The sequence below is a fragment of the Diorhabda sublineata genome, chromosome 6 (assembly GCF_026230105.1).
Source record: "Diorhabda sublineata isolate icDioSubl1.1 chromosome 6, icDioSubl1.1, whole genome shotgun sequence".
Taxonomy (NCBI): domain Eukaryota; kingdom Metazoa; phylum Arthropoda; class Insecta; order Coleoptera; family Chrysomelidae; genus Diorhabda; species Diorhabda sublineata.
In genome coordinates this window covers 30,494,401-30,511,453 of record NC_079479.1, presented here as the reverse complement: position 1 = coordinate 30,511,453, position 17,053 = coordinate 30,494,401, and the positions used below count along the sequence as shown (strand labels likewise).

Here is a 17,053-nt window from a genome sequence, read left to right as displayed (position 1 = left end):
AAAACTTGACAGGCTTTTAAAACATGTAGTTTTTGTGTATCTCAAATATATAGCGTCATTTATGTATTCCAAAGCAGTGGTAGAATTGCAATTGAAATACTGAAAATATTTCATTCATTTGGACTTGGACATAATTTAGAAACTTTTTGAAAAATGCTTGTTCAAAGGTATATAAATTATTTTGGTCACTAACTATCCAAACAAAGTTTGAAGTTATATGTAATATACTCGTAGTTCCAGTCTACGAACGTTTTGCAGTTTTTGATTAAGCTTGTATTTCAAGTTCATCGCGTTTTATGTTTTCGATTTTAGCAGTATCGCACTATATAACACATCACTCAATAAATGGTGTGGTAAGAAAAACACATTTTTTGCCAAAAATCGATTTTTCTTATCAATTTAGCCTCCTTTAAGTGCACTACAATCATTCCAACGCTTCTCTAACTTCTCGATGCCGTGTTTGTAGAAGGTTTTGTCTTTTGTCTCAAAATAGATTCCAGTTTCAGCAATTGTTTCTCCAATTGAGCTGAATTTCTTACGGGCGAGAATTTTTTGAGATCAGTGAATAGCCAGTAGTCACTGGGGGACAGATCTGGACTATACAGTGGATGAAGAAGCAATTCAAAGTGTTATTCGTTCAATTTAACTATAGATTTGTGAATCGGTGCTTTGTCTTGGTGAAACAGTGGTTTTTTCTTCGACATATGAGGCCGTTTTTCCTTTATGTTCGCATTCAAACCATCCAACAACTCTAAGTGGTATTCGCTCTTGATTGTTTCTCCCTTTTCGAGATAGTCAAAGAAAAATGTTCCATGTGCATCCCAAAATACTTATGCCATAACCTTCCCAGCTAACTGTTGTGCCTTTGAACGCTTCGAACGTGGTTTACCGACTGCAGTCCATTCAGATCATGATCGTTTTGATTCCGGAGTGATGTGATGTATTCATCTTTCATACATTGTCATATTTCGACTCAAAAAATCTAATTTATTACGTTTAAACATGGCCAAACACTGCTACGATTCATCAACACGTTGTTTTTGATCGACTGTGAGTAAACGTGGCATCCACTTTGAAAGAAGCTTTCTCATCGTCAAATGCTTATGCATAATTATAAACACAATGCCTTGATATCTTTTCGGTTTCAGCTTTCCGACGCAATTTCAATTCACGTGTAGATATAACCATTTTGTGGACTTTTTTGATGTTTTCTGGAGTAACCACATCAATTGGACGGTCAGAACGTTCACCATCATCGGTGTCCATACGACCACGTTTAAATTCAACAAATTGTTCTTTGTAAAGAGCAGAGTCCGGATAACACTTTTGAAGCCATTGCTGAGCTGGTACAGTATTTTTTTATGAAGAAGACTAATCGAAATGTCATGAAATTTTACCTATAGTCTTTTATAAGTTGGTACTTCATAAACGTCAAATGGATTTGACAATTGCAGCGCTATCTGTGTGTCAGTCATACGTCTTATCTTCGTGTAGAAATGTTCAACATTAATTATATAATCTAAATAAAATTCTTCTACTTCTTCTAATACTAGAATGTTTCATTGATGAAGTTGTATCTATACTATAGTAAAAAAATTGTATTTACCTAGTGTCTTGTATAACTGAGCCTTGTTTAACCGATGGAGAATTATGTAGCCGCAGCTGAGTCCATCCTTATACCAATTGCTTTTATTCAGTTTCTACATTTTGATTCGAGATGTTTAGTAAACACATGTTAGCGAATACAGTTGCCACAAAAACCATACCCAACAAAACCAAATTACACGAAAAATACTAGAGGAAACAAATCATGTAAAGATCTCTTTTTTTTGCTTTATTCAGTCATGGAATCTCTTCCAGCTTGTCCCATATTTTACAGTGGTCATCTCTTTCACCAGATTCAAATCCCATGGAATATAGGTGCTATATGATAGAGAGGAGATTACATAGATGTATCCAGGGCTGTAATCAGCCACTGCAAATGATTTGCAAAATTTATTTAGATCAATTTGATCATACGGTTTTTGTTATTTCTTCATATTGTTCTCAATTGACTTCTTCCAATATGACATTATTTATCCAGACTTTTCTTCCAACATATTTTCGTTTCTGTGACTACTATGCTTTTGACATTTATTCATTTAAATCTGTATACAGAGTATTCATAAAGTTACGCCGCTATTCGATTTCTATTGAAAAAATGTTGAATAGAAGCTTTTCAAATAAATACAGGTGATCTGCATGAGTGGATTACAAGTATACATACAAATTTTGTGTGGCGTTTCACAACAATAGTTATTTTCAGATAATTCCGTTACTTGTAGCAATTATAACCAGAAATTCGATTATGGAATACGTTATTAGTATTAGTATTGATAGTATTCTGATCAAGCACAGATGATCCACAGCCTGGCCTAAAAGGGCATTAAGAGACTGCCTACACACATAAAATCGGAGATTGCTATTACAAAGGCACGAACTTTATTAACCATTTCCGAAGTCGTTACGGTGAACGGCACCCACGGACGATTAACACCTGCTAAATCGATTTGCAAATGATTAGATAATTATGCCATATTCATGGAAACTCTTGCTAATTACATTTACTTATTTTTTTTTATAGAAAATACATTCTTAAATAGAAGTGAGCTTTCTAAATGTTTTGTTCGCTTTTTGTAAATTCATCATTTAATTGATATGAAGACTTTTACATCTTTGTTTATATTAACTTTTAATGTATTGAGATCAACAAAAAACAAATAAATTTCATTGCATTATTTTTCTTCATTTTTATTAAATCTATTGTAAACTTTGGTACGAATTCCCATGTTTTTTCAAAAATGAAATATGTGCTTGTGAAAGACATGCTTTGTTTATGATATATGATGAGATTTTTAGTCCCAAAACTATACCATTTGGGATAACTTGAGTACGCTGGCTTTCTCTATGAATATTTTAACATTATAGGCATTTCTCTTGAAGGTAGAAATTTGAAACAGTATTTTATAATACTTATAGGTACAAAATCGTATAGGTAAATTTGAGGAATAGAATCCCACGGGACATAATTTATTAACTACAAAATATAATACGGAAAATTGAAAAATAAAATTTGAATAGGCTTAGAAACAACATTGGATGCTGAATCGTTAAGCAAGGGCGAATAACGCATTTTCTAAATCCAGTTATCAGCTCCACGCTTTTCCAATTTTATTATTAAAGCCTTTAAAAAACTAGATTGTCCTATAGTACTTAATATAACTGCGCGAGTTATTCTGCATGTTGATATTTCAATATTATTTGGAACGTCATCGGAAACTATAATCTGGTAGATGACTTATCAGCTGATTGCAGATCTTAACCAAAAACGAGATTTCGATCACAGTTTCCGTACATCAACGATTTACCTTCTCACATAGATTTTGAACTAAAGTTCAACACTAATAAGTTATTTTTATGCTGAAGTGCCGAAAAGTACATAAACCGCTAATTTCAGTAACCTATCAATGTCAACGTGAGGATCAATAGTACTAAGCCATTTAAAAGAAATAAATAATTTTTAGACTTCAAAAAAACCGTAGGCAAATGGAACGCATTTACCTACATGTCTGCAATAGACAGAATCATATCATATGATTACGATCAGATCATGATCGGGTCAACCCCATCACAATTGTCGAAAAGTCCTCTAGTTTTAGTTTTCACCCCACTATATATAACCTGGTTTTCGTGGGAAGCGTTCCCTGTAACAGATGATTTCCTTCTTTACAATCAGACTATTATGATTCCTCAAAATATTTTCATTATTTATGCATCGGCATGACGGCTGAATTTACAGATGGAGATTACTAAAGTGTTGTTATATTTTTGAATATAATGGTTTCATCTACTTTTCCTTCACTGAATTTATTATTTGTTGAGCACCGGATGATTATGTACCAAATCCATTTCTGCTAGAAGGAAATTTTTTTTTCATTCTTTATAGTGCGAGATATAAATGAAGCCGAGGAAAAATATTTACATTACAATGTTTTAATAATACGTCTTTCCAATGAAATACTGATGACAATTTTCACTTTGAACTTCCTAGAATGTTGCAACTGCAAAATTAGAAAGTAAATAACTACATTTACTAAAGAAAAAAATCTCAGATTGATGATGTTTATATTGACAACTAAATCTAGTTTTTTGTTTATAAATTGATTCGTAGGTTGGTACAGGACAATTAGCTCAGATAGTACAGGAGAAAATGAAAAAACTGAGCACAACATCTTCCGGACGATTTATTTGTACAAAGTATTTCAAAATTAATACGAAAAAAATCAGGAGGTGATTGCACGTTCGAAATTATGATGGGGCTTTCCTATAAAAATCTTCCTCAGCCCATACCCTTCCGAGATATAACCCTCAAAAGGTGGTGAGTAGTATTGAGTATTTATTTTTTCTCCTTGATTTTCTATCACTGTATTTTTGTACGATTGCACTTGTTTGGGGTCGATTTAGGTTATTTTAGGATACGATAGCATGGTTTATTTCTTTATTAAATATTTTCCGCTATTTCTTGGTTATCTTTTTCATATTACTAGGAATCAGTCAAACTTGTACAGCATAATATTATCTTTCATAATTGTATCACATCCCGAAATAACACATTCACTTCGACGAATGATTAATACAAAATAAAACAACATTATTCTACGCCGCGAGATCTCTTTTATAATTTCTATCAGCGAAATACGGATACAACGAAGCAGTAATTTGAATTTTTAGTAATTGAAAGACATTTTCGTGATACTTATTGAATTTTGTCTGGCTCGTAATTATTTTCGAAAAAAAAATCCTCATCGTTTATACGAAGGAAATATTGCACTTTGAAAAAATAATTAAACAGATTATAATATTTCATGTTTACTTGGCCTATTCTAATCACTGATTAAACATTGTTATTCCAAAACTTTTTTACTTAAATAATTCTTCATAAAATTTTGTCGAATAACCGAAAATATGTTTTCAATAATGTTAATTCAAAACTTACAAAAAAGTTGACTATGAATTTACAATTTTCGATAAAATATATTGTTTAATAAGTTCGATACCATTTTTATAATGAGAATAGTCATTAACTGCCGACAACAAATCTCCATTGTCGGAAAATCTTTGAACACCGAGCCATTTTTGCAAGTTTGGGAGCAGAAAATAATCCGATGAGGCTAAATTTGGCGAATAGGGTGCATGAGGTAGTAATTCAAACTTCAATTAATTAATTTTGGCTATTGCAATAACGGATATGTGACCTGGTGAATTGTCTAAATGAAACAACACTTTCTTCTTACCCAAATACGGTCGTTTTGCTTGATTTCATCACTCAAATGTTACAATAAGTTCGTACCATACAAGCCGTTGATAGTTTTTACTTTTTCAAGATAGTCAACGAAAATTATCCCATGCGGAGCCGTTTCTCTCTTTTCAGTCGATTGATTTTATTGTTCTTTTGTTTCGGGTGTGAAGTAATGGACCCAATCACTACCAAACACTCGATAGAAACATCTGCACGTCGCTGTTTTTGTTCAATTGAGAACAAACGCGGCACCCGTATTACTCACATTAATATGCGACTTTAAATGCCTATAATTCAGAAACGAGGGGTTGTATGAGAAATTTTTTTCTATATCACAGCCTTTCAAGTCATCTACTCACTCCCGAATTTTTTGCATTAAGTCCCGTTATGTCCTGTATTTATAAACAGTTCAAAGTGGAAGCAAGCAATATTTACTTTCACTTTAATTATTAATTATATTGTTTATGAGGAATTTAGCTTAACTAAATTATCTAATAATATATTTTCTATCAGGACTAAATAAATAAAAATAAACTTGAATGGAATAACTTAAACAACTTCCTGGTTATAGAAATTCCAGTCGTTAATTAACTAGTTATTGACTAGCAAACTACACTCTCTGAGATTATACTCGGAGCAGTAACCGTTATAATAAGGCCATAGAAATGTTCCAAAACACAACCGAACTCAAACTGTATTGAACTAGAACGTTCTGTCTTCAAAATATTTAGACCGAAATCAAGTTTACAGAATCCCAGACCACCGGAAATTCCCTCTCTATTTTGATTGAATTCTGTTGGTATAACTAAACAATGTATTTGACCCGCTCAAAGAATATAACAAATAACATTGTTTTCGAATATAAAATAAGCGTACTAAAGTTTTAAAAACTTTATACAATAGCTAGATTATAAGACAAAAGTCAATATATACTTTGTTCCAGAATAAGTTTTAACGTTTGATGACATTTCCCACGCATTATATAATTATGTTATTGAGCTATCGCAATGTTCATATTTAGATAACAACAATGCTCCCCGTTTATTGTTTGCCACTGTAGAGACAATTTATACGTAAAATTCCTTTTTCATCCCAAAAAACTGTCCTTCCACCTTCTCATTCTATTTTTGGACATTAACTCGCATTGGAACCGAAGTATCGGGTTTGTACCTCTCTTTAGCCTCTTGTTTTGTTTCGGGATCATGCTGGTAGACTCAGCCTCATCTAGAGTTATTAAAAAAGGTAGAAAATATATTTTTTATTTTCATATATATTTCTGAAGACCTCTATCGCTGCTGTTTGCGTTACTTTCATGTTCATTAATTAAAAAATAACATTGCTTTCTACAAATTTCCATAAACCCTTTCAAAAACTTTCCCTCATTTTGGATGAAAATATAACTACGCGATATAAATTTTTGAAAGTAAATCATATCAACAAATCATCATATTTCTAAACATGCCAAACTCGACTACGTTGTACGGATCATTTAATGCTAAGATCGCTATAAAATTTTCTAAAAAAATCTCGACTGGTGCGGCCCAAGTGCTAGAGACTAATCGATTCAACATAAAAATAACTTTTCGAAATGTTTGTTTTTCATCTTTAGTTGTCGATTGCTAGCACAGGTAGCATGCCTACATAGTTTGTCTCATGTAGGGTCGCATTTTCGTCAAATATTTGAAATATATTCAAATATATAATGCCTAGAGCTTCTACTTGATTTATTTCAATATTTTATTATTCACTTAACTTTTAATATGACTCAAAGTAAAAAATCAAGGTTATAACTGGATATAACTTCTTAAAGTAATTTATCAAAGTGGTAAGCAAAGGTATAGCACAGATAATGAATAGAGAAAAAGAGAAAAATAAGAAGAATGCATTTCCAATAAAAGCAAGAGGATAAACAGATAGGTAGAATGTTGAAAAGAGAATGCAAAATAATGTCAGAAATCGAACAAATTAAACAGAAATCCAAAAAGCAAATGAAAATATTAGGAAAGAGAATGAGAAAATCAAACCTCAGCAGGGGAATGGATAGATTGGCAAGATTAAGATTGAACAACACCATCTCATAGAAATGGAGACAAAAGACGGAGAAATAATCAAAGGAAACTTCAATCAAAAAACACGTAGAATTAAAAATAAAATCAAAACACGAACTACATGCCTAGTAAAGATTAATAGTTTCAAAGATCCTTGAGAGAAAATGCGTAGAAAGAAAGAGGAAAAACATGCAAATGTGGAATGTTAGGGTTAAATGGGGTGTTTAGTAATGTTAATGCAATTCTGAAATAGAGAAGAAAAGACTCGATATACACAAGAGAGGATCGGACATAAAAATTTAGAAATAGAATAAATGATAATAGCACTACAAATAGGTGTATCAAAAATATTGAATATACTTATAGTGAGAATAAACTAGTAGAGCTAAAAGATCTATATATAGCATAGAATAGGGATGTAGACGGAACCGAAGTCGGAACCGGAGGCGGAAGCAGATGAGAGATCGGCTCTAATTTTGTTCATTCGTTTATTATCTCAAAATGTTTTATTTTTATTTTCAACTTATCAAAAAGTGAATAAACAAATGGAAAAAGTACAGTCGAGGAAAATGGAGGTTTAACAGTTTAATCGCCCTCATTGGTGTTCGTATTGGAGTATTATAGATTTATCCATTATGAAGTTTCAATACTATCAGAAAATATTAATACGATCTATTTGGAAATGATGTTAAATTGTTAAACAAACATTCTCTCATTATCCTACTCAAATTCAGTGTTAAGAAATAAATGAAAACTTAAATCTGCATAATGGCTTCTATGAAATTGGAAGAGATGTTGCTAAACAAACTATTTCTGAAATAAATCTCTATATTTCCATTGATTTAGGATTAGAGCTACACCATTTTTGATTCTTCATCAAAGTATCTTTGGGAGTAATTTTTTTTGGAAGCTTGAAGAGGCGTTGGAGTCGAAGGCTGTACTGCACTTTTTTTAGTTTATAGTTTATTTAATTTGCCTTAATCAGAAGGAACTTTTAATGATTTAATCGTGACTTTCTTTCGTGAATATATTTAATTAGAAAGTTTACCTTTTACCGTATACGCAGACACTTCATTGAAAAAATTACAACTAATCCTTGTTTTTGGTTCCATCATTAGTATAAAATGTCACACATTGAATAAAAACATAAAACACTCATCAGAAAATCAATAGTAAAAGTAACAATACGAAATGACAAGTAGAATCCAGGAAAATTTTATGGAAAAGGGAATAATAAGAACAGTAAACGAAGATAAGGGAAAGAAAATTGAGATCAATAAGAGAAATGGATGGGCTAAACACAAGGAAGATTGTCAAAGTTGCCTGTCTCAAAACTTAAGTACCAATCCTCGTATTTGATGCAGACAGATGTGGTGTAGAACTTTTTTATAGTAGAAATTTATTCGTAGTTAGTTTACAATTTTATTGTTATAGAACAATATTTAGCAGTGATAAATTTTGTTTTCCAGGACCATGACCTCCATTTGTTTTGTATGCAATCTACCAATTCTATCTCATCAAGTTGGTTTAGTTTGGCAAGGAGGAAATGGATGGGATGATCTGGTACGAGAGCAGGTAAAATATCTGTATCATCATCAATTTTATTTAATAAAATGGGTTAATAGGTCTTACCAATACTAAAAAAAATAAACAGTATTGGGATGTGATGCTAATAAGCTATATAAAGTTATTCTTAATATAGGTTCACTAAAATTTCATTCGATTTTTTGAAGCATATAATCAAAAAATTTCAGGGTGAATTATATGGAATAAAATGAAACATGTGTAATACTTAATTATAATAATAACTACATAATTTATGCCTAAGATTCTGACAAAAATATCATCATCATTTTAACTAGACTAGATAGACCCCGAAATTTTTATAAAAACGAATCAAAATGAAGCTTTTTTCCGTGTCTCTAGATCTTACCATATGATCCAAAATCACCACCGGAAAAAACCGAGGTCTAATTTTAATTTTAGAAACACAGAAATTTTAAAACTAACCTAACCTAACCTAATCATCCGTATCCAATTGCCACGGACTTACTAAGGTTATTCTTACAATCAAATTATTTATTAATAAATTTTTTGTATATTTCGTTCTAAATGAATGAAAAAAATATATTGGGATTAGAAATGGCATATCTGTAGGTGGTATTTTTCCGTGGATGGTATTTATCCGTGGATGGTATTTATCCGTGGATGGTGTTTATCCGTGGACAGTATTCATCCGTGAGTTAAAGCTTATGATTACAACATTAACGGCTGAAATTAGAGACACGTATAAAGCTTCATTCGGCTCATTTATTTGAAAATGTCCGTGTCTCTATGGTTGTAATTAGCCAATAGACACTTCGTTTTTAAATATCCAAAAAAAAAATTATTAAAACTATCTTTTAATAATATTATTTATTTCCTTTTTCTTGCTCTTTATATCTCAATCTTCACCTTATAAACAAACTATTATTTCTTATATTATTATTATTTCTTTTTGTATCTTTCGCATGAGAGTAAGGAAGATAGAACGGGCTACGTAAGCGTGCAGTTCCAGATTTACAAAATCGAGCCAATCAACAAAGCTGTATATATTGAAGACGAGCTTAGAATGGCAACTTGAACTATAAAGCAAAAAATAAAATACAAATTAATCATAGATTAAAATATTGGAAAACGCGCTTTTAGCAGTAACCAAATAAAAAAGTATAAAAAGATTCTTCGCATAGGAATAAAATAGGAAGATTAATATCATTATTATAATAGCGTGCTTTCTATGATATTTTTAAATTAATACTTTATGTCGATATAACCATTTTAAGCTAGTTAGGTAAATGTGGAAATGGATAATAAAGGAAAAGGAAAATTTACTTAGAGAGTACGGTAACGGAAAAATAATTTGGACGACCCGGAATAAGGATTGAACCTAGATCTATTGGTTATACGCTAAAAGCTTCACCCGTTATGCTGACCTGAAACACGTACCACATGTATATTTCATTCAGCTACATAAGAAACCCACTTCTTCACGTAGTGAGCCATTTCGAGATTACTAAGAAGTTGGGGAAGGAGAGGATTAATGGAAAGGAAAGTCCTATTCAGTGAATACTTTTCAGCAACCAAAAAAATTATTAGCACAGGAAACTCAGATCTATTTTCTTTTTTATTTACTTTCCCTTTTCAACAATGATTATTAGGGGAGCCAGGATCTGTAAGTGATTTACTTTTTCTTGTCAGATCCAAGCTAAGGACATAGTCGTAGAGGATATTTCCCAAAGTTAGGCCTAGTATCGAACCTTGAGGTATACTACTTTGTGTTTCCTTGTTTTCTACGGTTATCTCTAATGAGTCGAAGTATAAACTCAGATCAATTGGTTACAAAAAGTTAGTTTAAAAATGTCATATAAAATATCCGTCCTTTTATAATATTGGTATTAATTTTCTCATTTGCGATTTTTTTTTGCTATGTGTTCTTCAAGTTTTTAAACTAAAATTTAATTATGAAGTATTAAAATATTTTTTGTCTAATTTATTATTATATTATTCTCACATTCTTAAAGCGGGTGTCTTCCTTGAATTAACTTATTTCTTCTCCATTTTCATCAACGTTTTCCAAGATTACCCTGAGGTAGATGTACAAGAAAGTCGAACAAAAATTTTGTATTACTGGTAACGAGTTCATACATTTAGTTTAAAGACGCCACTTTGTTAGGGGAATAAATTTTCTTGCAAACATTAGGAACGCGCAACACGAACGATGTGTAACCAAATGCAAATTATGAGCACGTGTTGTTTCAATTACTCCGAGGACGGTTCTACAAAATCAACTCACAACGATTTCTGTAGAATGAAATACGAAAAAAAAAATTACCGTTTCATTCGGCATCAGCATCTCCCTCTCCCATTTACCCTAACTGTAATTAGTTAAAATTGTATATTAGAATGTAAATCAACGTCTCTGACTGCTTTATTCATTACAACATGCTTTCATAACGTCAAAGACGGAAAGCTCTTGACAACTCCGCAGAAACAGAACAATGTCGCGACAAAAAAAGGAAAATTTAATCAATTTTCACGTGGAGGTAATAATATTTTTCAAATATGAGCTAGGTGGTAGGTGATAATATCGGAGAGTAACTTGTATTACAAAAAATTATATCCGACTAGCTGATACTCGCTATTTCTCTTTGAATTTAGCAAAATGTACGTTATGTTAGAAGAACTTACTAAAACTTGATAATTTTGCATGCCACGTGAAGAAATAATTAGGACGAGGCGAACGCATCGTTCATACTTTTGCACTCGCGTTCTCTCTTGTAGGTTTTTGGAGAGTGTGGATCGCGTATTAGTTATTTTTCTACTTTGTGAATCGATTATTCGTTTTTATAACTTTGTATTGATTTTTTCGTATATTTTTGTATTAGTTATATTTGAGAGCATATATAGAAATGTTTGAATTTTCATATTATAGGGTTAAAACAAAAACGTTAGTGAAATTTGTCTCACGTGACTTTGCCACGGGTTAAATAGAGCTCAGCTAGTTCTATGACAGATCTGCTTGACGTTTGCTCTTATGACTTGTTTTCAAAACAAAACTGACGATAATAGGGAATTGCAATCTTTTGAATTCAAAAAGGAAATTAGATTGCAATATGGGACTATATGGGATATAGTACTATCTCATATTTTCCGCATTATACGGTCTTCTATACAATTTCTTTGGAATGATATCACTCGCAAAGCTTTGGTGTGCAAATTACGATGGAAATGCCATCTCAAGCTTTCATTCATTCATCCATACAATTTTTTTTTAAATTTGCGATTGTGAACATCAACATAAATACTGAGTTTCGGGGTCCGCTACTACTCGGTGAATACTACTCATACCCCTCTCCAACATGAGGAAGAATAGTGGAAATATAGAAGATATATGATATAATTTCATTCAATGGCGCCGCCAGAAAACTATATAGGAGGTGGGGCAACTTACTTTAATTAAATAAAAAATTATAAAAAATACGAATTATCAAAAAACATCTTTTTATTTCAGTATTGTTAGAGTTTAAAAATAAATGTAATTGTTTATTTTTTAACAAATAAAGAAAACTTGATCAAAAAAATGAATATATGAAAAATCATTGTTCATTAATTCGATGATAATAAAGAAAGAAGTTTAAATAATAAAAGGAGAAATTCCAAAAAATTGAAAAATAAAAAGGAAGTTTAATTAACAAAGAAGAAAAAATATCAAAACTATTGAGTGATTTCATTGACCAATCACAAAAATTCTTTTAAAAACCGACTCTATGTTAATATTTGCAAAACGAAAGTTGCGGAAACTTTTTTTTGAGTATGTGCAAATAAAACAAAATTTTTATTCACCGTTTTAGTATTTAATTAATTTTTAGTTTTTGTTCATTAAGTTATTTTGAACTCTCACGGTTCCAGGGGGGTATGCCCTCCCTGCCCCTGTCTGCTGGCGCCCATTGTTTTGAATTTTAACTTCGCGCTACCTTCTTCTTCCTAAAATGAAAGTAACCGAAGTTACTGCATACAAAATCAGCTTCTGCGAATGAAAGTCTGGTCAAAATCGTTCAATCCCTTCCAGCATTTAGTCGTGACAGACAACTAACTAGTTGTCGATGTTTTTTGACTATCAGTAGTATAAAAGTGTTGTAGCGTGGGTATGTGTCGCTTTACTCTGCTCTTTCAAAGAAGAGTTGAATTCTTACCGCACTGCTTTCAGCCGTTCTACTGAGAATCTACTTTTATCAAGTCATCAATAAATAGATCCTCAGAATTGAATAGAAGGACTTGGTATTGGCTATATTAAGACAAAATAAATTATAAATGATGCACTATATACATTTTAAATTCTCAAATTAATAATTTGAAGCAAACAAAAATTGATGTAACTGCAAGTTGAATGGAGTGTGAGGTTAGATATGCTAAAATTAACATTCGCGTTATCATCAAGGATCCAAACTCAATATAAACTGAAATTGATAATTAAAAAACTAAAAAAACAAACAGTTTCGACTGTTATAACCAACATTGTATTGTTCTGCTGTTTTACCGTTAGTATTCTTGTTTATCAGGTGTGTTTTTAATTTAGTCAGAGCGTCGCTGAATTATTGTTTACAATTCCAGATACGCTATCTGACTTTGAACAAATGAAAACCCTCACGGCTAACAAATCTAATAATTTTTTGCTTGAATCCAACTTTGATCCCATAGTAAACATTTAACGGAACTGATTAAATAAGACTTAAAATGTTAATAAAAATTTTTAATAGTTACGATGTGATCAACTGAAAAAATAAGCGATAGGCTTAAACCGGAGCGTGTGTATTATCCATTGCAGACATAGCCACAGAAAAATTCAAAAGCAATTAGTTTTCATAGACTTGTCGTCTCTACTTAAAACTATCGATATCATCGAAAAAGTTAATCAGGCACTTTTGCTTAATCTTTTTAATGTCATTAGATAAATTGGAAGGCTTTCTCATATGTTCGAAACTTGTGGTATGCAGTTTCTTCTTTGTCCAAGCGCCATCAGTATTCCGAATGGTCGGTGATGTCTATAGCATCAAAATGGTTTTTTTGTTGACTGTATCCGTTTAAAATATCAGACACCAGTCGTATTTAGCACCTGTTTGAGTGGAGCGATGTATTAGAACGACAGACAGAAGGCCCATGCTTGTCTCATGCTAGGTTCTTCATAATAAATCGACAAAAAGTATATTTGAACACCTGGGAATAATTTTCACAGAAGATAGAAACGTAGATATACCTAGAGATAGCGAACAGAGTAAAAAAATATATCAAATACACTATTTTTGAATAAGATCATATTCTGGGGAAAAGAAATAGGCCAAGACATAAAACTGAAGGTAAATAGCAGTACATAATATGTACAAGTGAAACGGTAAACGGTAATGATAAGAAAAAGACAGAGTAAAATAATCGAAGTACCGAAAATAACAGGAAAAACGAGGATACAAAGGCTAATGTTGTGAATTTTCAGGATTATCTGAACTCTCTGATTAGCTGTGTCTACTCCAAAGAAGTTTCCAGCATTATTGCTCATGCTAGCACATCTCAAGGTTTGATATAGTATATTGAGACATGATTTGAGTGTCTAAATTCATTCATATAGATTTGGCGGTGTCAGAATGCAGACTCTGGATATTTTGGATTGTAGCTTTCTAGCCTCATTTCAATCAACTTTCAGTTTAGAGAAAAAAGTTTCACTTATACGGACTATAATTGCAAATTTGCAAGACCATTATATTCCCTGAAACTCTGGTTGCAACTAATTTCAAAATTAATCTCTGTCCATTAAACTAAAATCAATTAATTGGTGCCTACTGGGGAAACTGACATTGTATAGTTGCGCCCTCAATAACTATTGAATTTTCAAATGTTATGTTAATACTTAGAATGGAAAAACATAATAATCTGATAATTTTCTCCAAAATATAAAACTAATTTATTTTCAGCAATATTAATGATGAGTACTTCGTGGTTGTTGCATTTTGTATAATATCGAATCGTTTTATGGAAATATTTCTCCAGTAATGTTCTCGCTGAAAACGAGGAAAGAATTTTTAATCAAGGATTGCCCCGTCATCATTTATTGACAATGTATTGAAACGCTTTTGAATAAATTCATAACAAACAGAAACTGCCCGACAACAACCGATATCTGAAAATAAATAAATGGGTTCAGTTCTTTTGGATGTTAACAATACAAATTCTATAGGGAATTATTGGGAAACGATGCTGGAGAAAATAGAATTTGTGATATAATACTAAAGATATTTCTTTTTGTTTCGTTATCCTATATTTATTTTGGTATTGAATAGACGTTCTCACTCAACAGGATCAATTGGACGAGATCACAATGTGACCAATATTTGTCTTTTTCCTGAAAAATGATATTCGTTTGAAAAATTATGAGTAAATCACAATTACCTCAATCTAAACTCTCTTATATGACTTAATTGATAAAACGTCTGGATCTTAGGTTTCTTCTGATTAACAAATAGTGTTTGAAATATAAATAATTTGAGTAAAATTTTATAAATTATGATGTAACTACGAATTATTTGATTGATGGCTGCTACATATATTCGGTATGTTTGGAAAGTTAATTTAAGTCACGAAAATGATATTTTTAGTGTAATAGAGATAAATACAAAACTGTGTTTTGTGATTCTAATATTTAAAACTTTGATCATTGAAGAAGAATTGATTCATTGCATGCAGTTTTAATGTTCCGATTTTCCTCTTAACTTTTACTGTAAACTATTGTCATTTTGGTAGGATTTGTCATAAAATATTTATTAAGCTGCTTACGCCATCAACAGTAAAGATTTTAACTCATCTATTATGAATGCATCTAGAAATACAGAATAAGACTTTCAACTTACTTTTAGCGGCTTAACATCCCTTATATAATATTTATTGTTTTTTCAGTATTCGTAAACTCGAGCCAATAAATAAATTTAAATGATTTGAATGTGTTTAAATAAAGATTAATAATAAAAAAGTACCTCAAATTTGTTTTATTCAGTTTAAAGATAAATTTATTCAATTACTTAAGGATAACCTCGAATTTTCCTGGTGGTATGCGAATTAATCTAAACTATGTTAAAAAAGAGAAAGGAGGGGGTTCAGAAAAGGACGAATTTATTGATTTTGGGGGAATATTCAAGCATCTCTTTATGGAGATGAAGGTTGATAACAGAATAATAGATTTACAAAATAATGAAAACGAACCCAATTATATCGATTGAAATTAATGAATGGAAAACTTAATATGATCACTTTTATTTATAAATCACCAAATATGGAATATTATGAATGGCGTGAACAAATAAACGTCTTTCTAATATTGTATCGAAAGCATGAGGTATTGAAAATAAACTATAGTAATTCTATTTTTGCTTGACGAAGCAAAAAATACGTTAAAAGAAAAAGTAACAAAGGATTCCGCTGTTTTCTGCTCCTGTTCTATTTTTTGTAATAGAATTTTATATGGGAGTTTTCATTACAGCTTTGCAAATTGGGAAAAATAATCCGACGCCACTATAAAATTTGACATATTCCATACAGTTTTTCCTTGTAGAAAATTTCAGCACGGAAACGAGCCAACGGCAAACCAGTACATCAGCAAAAATTGTCGCCAACAAAACTAGTGATTTTCTGGCTCTGAAATGGCTTTGGGGATGGCAGTCCAGCGTAACTGCTGGAGGTTACGTAAACGATCGATAAGTAAGAAGATAGAATCTCTAAACATATTGTAGAAGCTGTAGAATCCTCTGCCATTTTGTGAAACTACACTTACAGCACCAGAAAAGAAACGTCAGTCTGATACGCTTAAAATTCAAAATTATGTTCGAAAGCAGCAATTTATTTTCAGAAGTGTAGTTACTTTACCATAAACTTTAATTCAAAAAATCTTCTATTTTCAGCACTTGTTATACAATATACTATTGCTTTTTTTCGATTTTTCTTGTCAATAAAATCTCTTTATAGTGAATACTGGTTGCCATTCTTTCATGTTAAAAAGTGAATCTGTTGAAGAATTTTCAAGAGACCTTCTTCAAATTTCTATAAAGTCTTTGTGCAAATTCCACAAATCGTTACAACATTAAGGAGT

At 31.4% G+C, this 17,053-nt stretch overlaps 1 protein-coding gene across 1 annotated transcript in view; it reads left to right on the top strand.

Annotated features, from left to right (window-relative positions):
* LOC130445985 (uncharacterized) overlaps nt 1-17,053 on the top strand; it is a 90,868-nt gene that overhangs the window by 16,183 nt on the left and 57,632 nt on the right. The window contains exons 2-3 of the mRNA XM_056781930.1: nt 4,211-4,417; nt 8,856-8,961. Coding sequence (XP_056637908.1) covers nt 4,350-4,417; nt 8,856-8,961 — 174 coding nt within the window. The 5' untranslated portion in view covers nt 4,211-4,349. The remainder of the gene's footprint in view (nt 1-4,210; nt 4,418-8,855; nt 8,962-17,053) is intronic.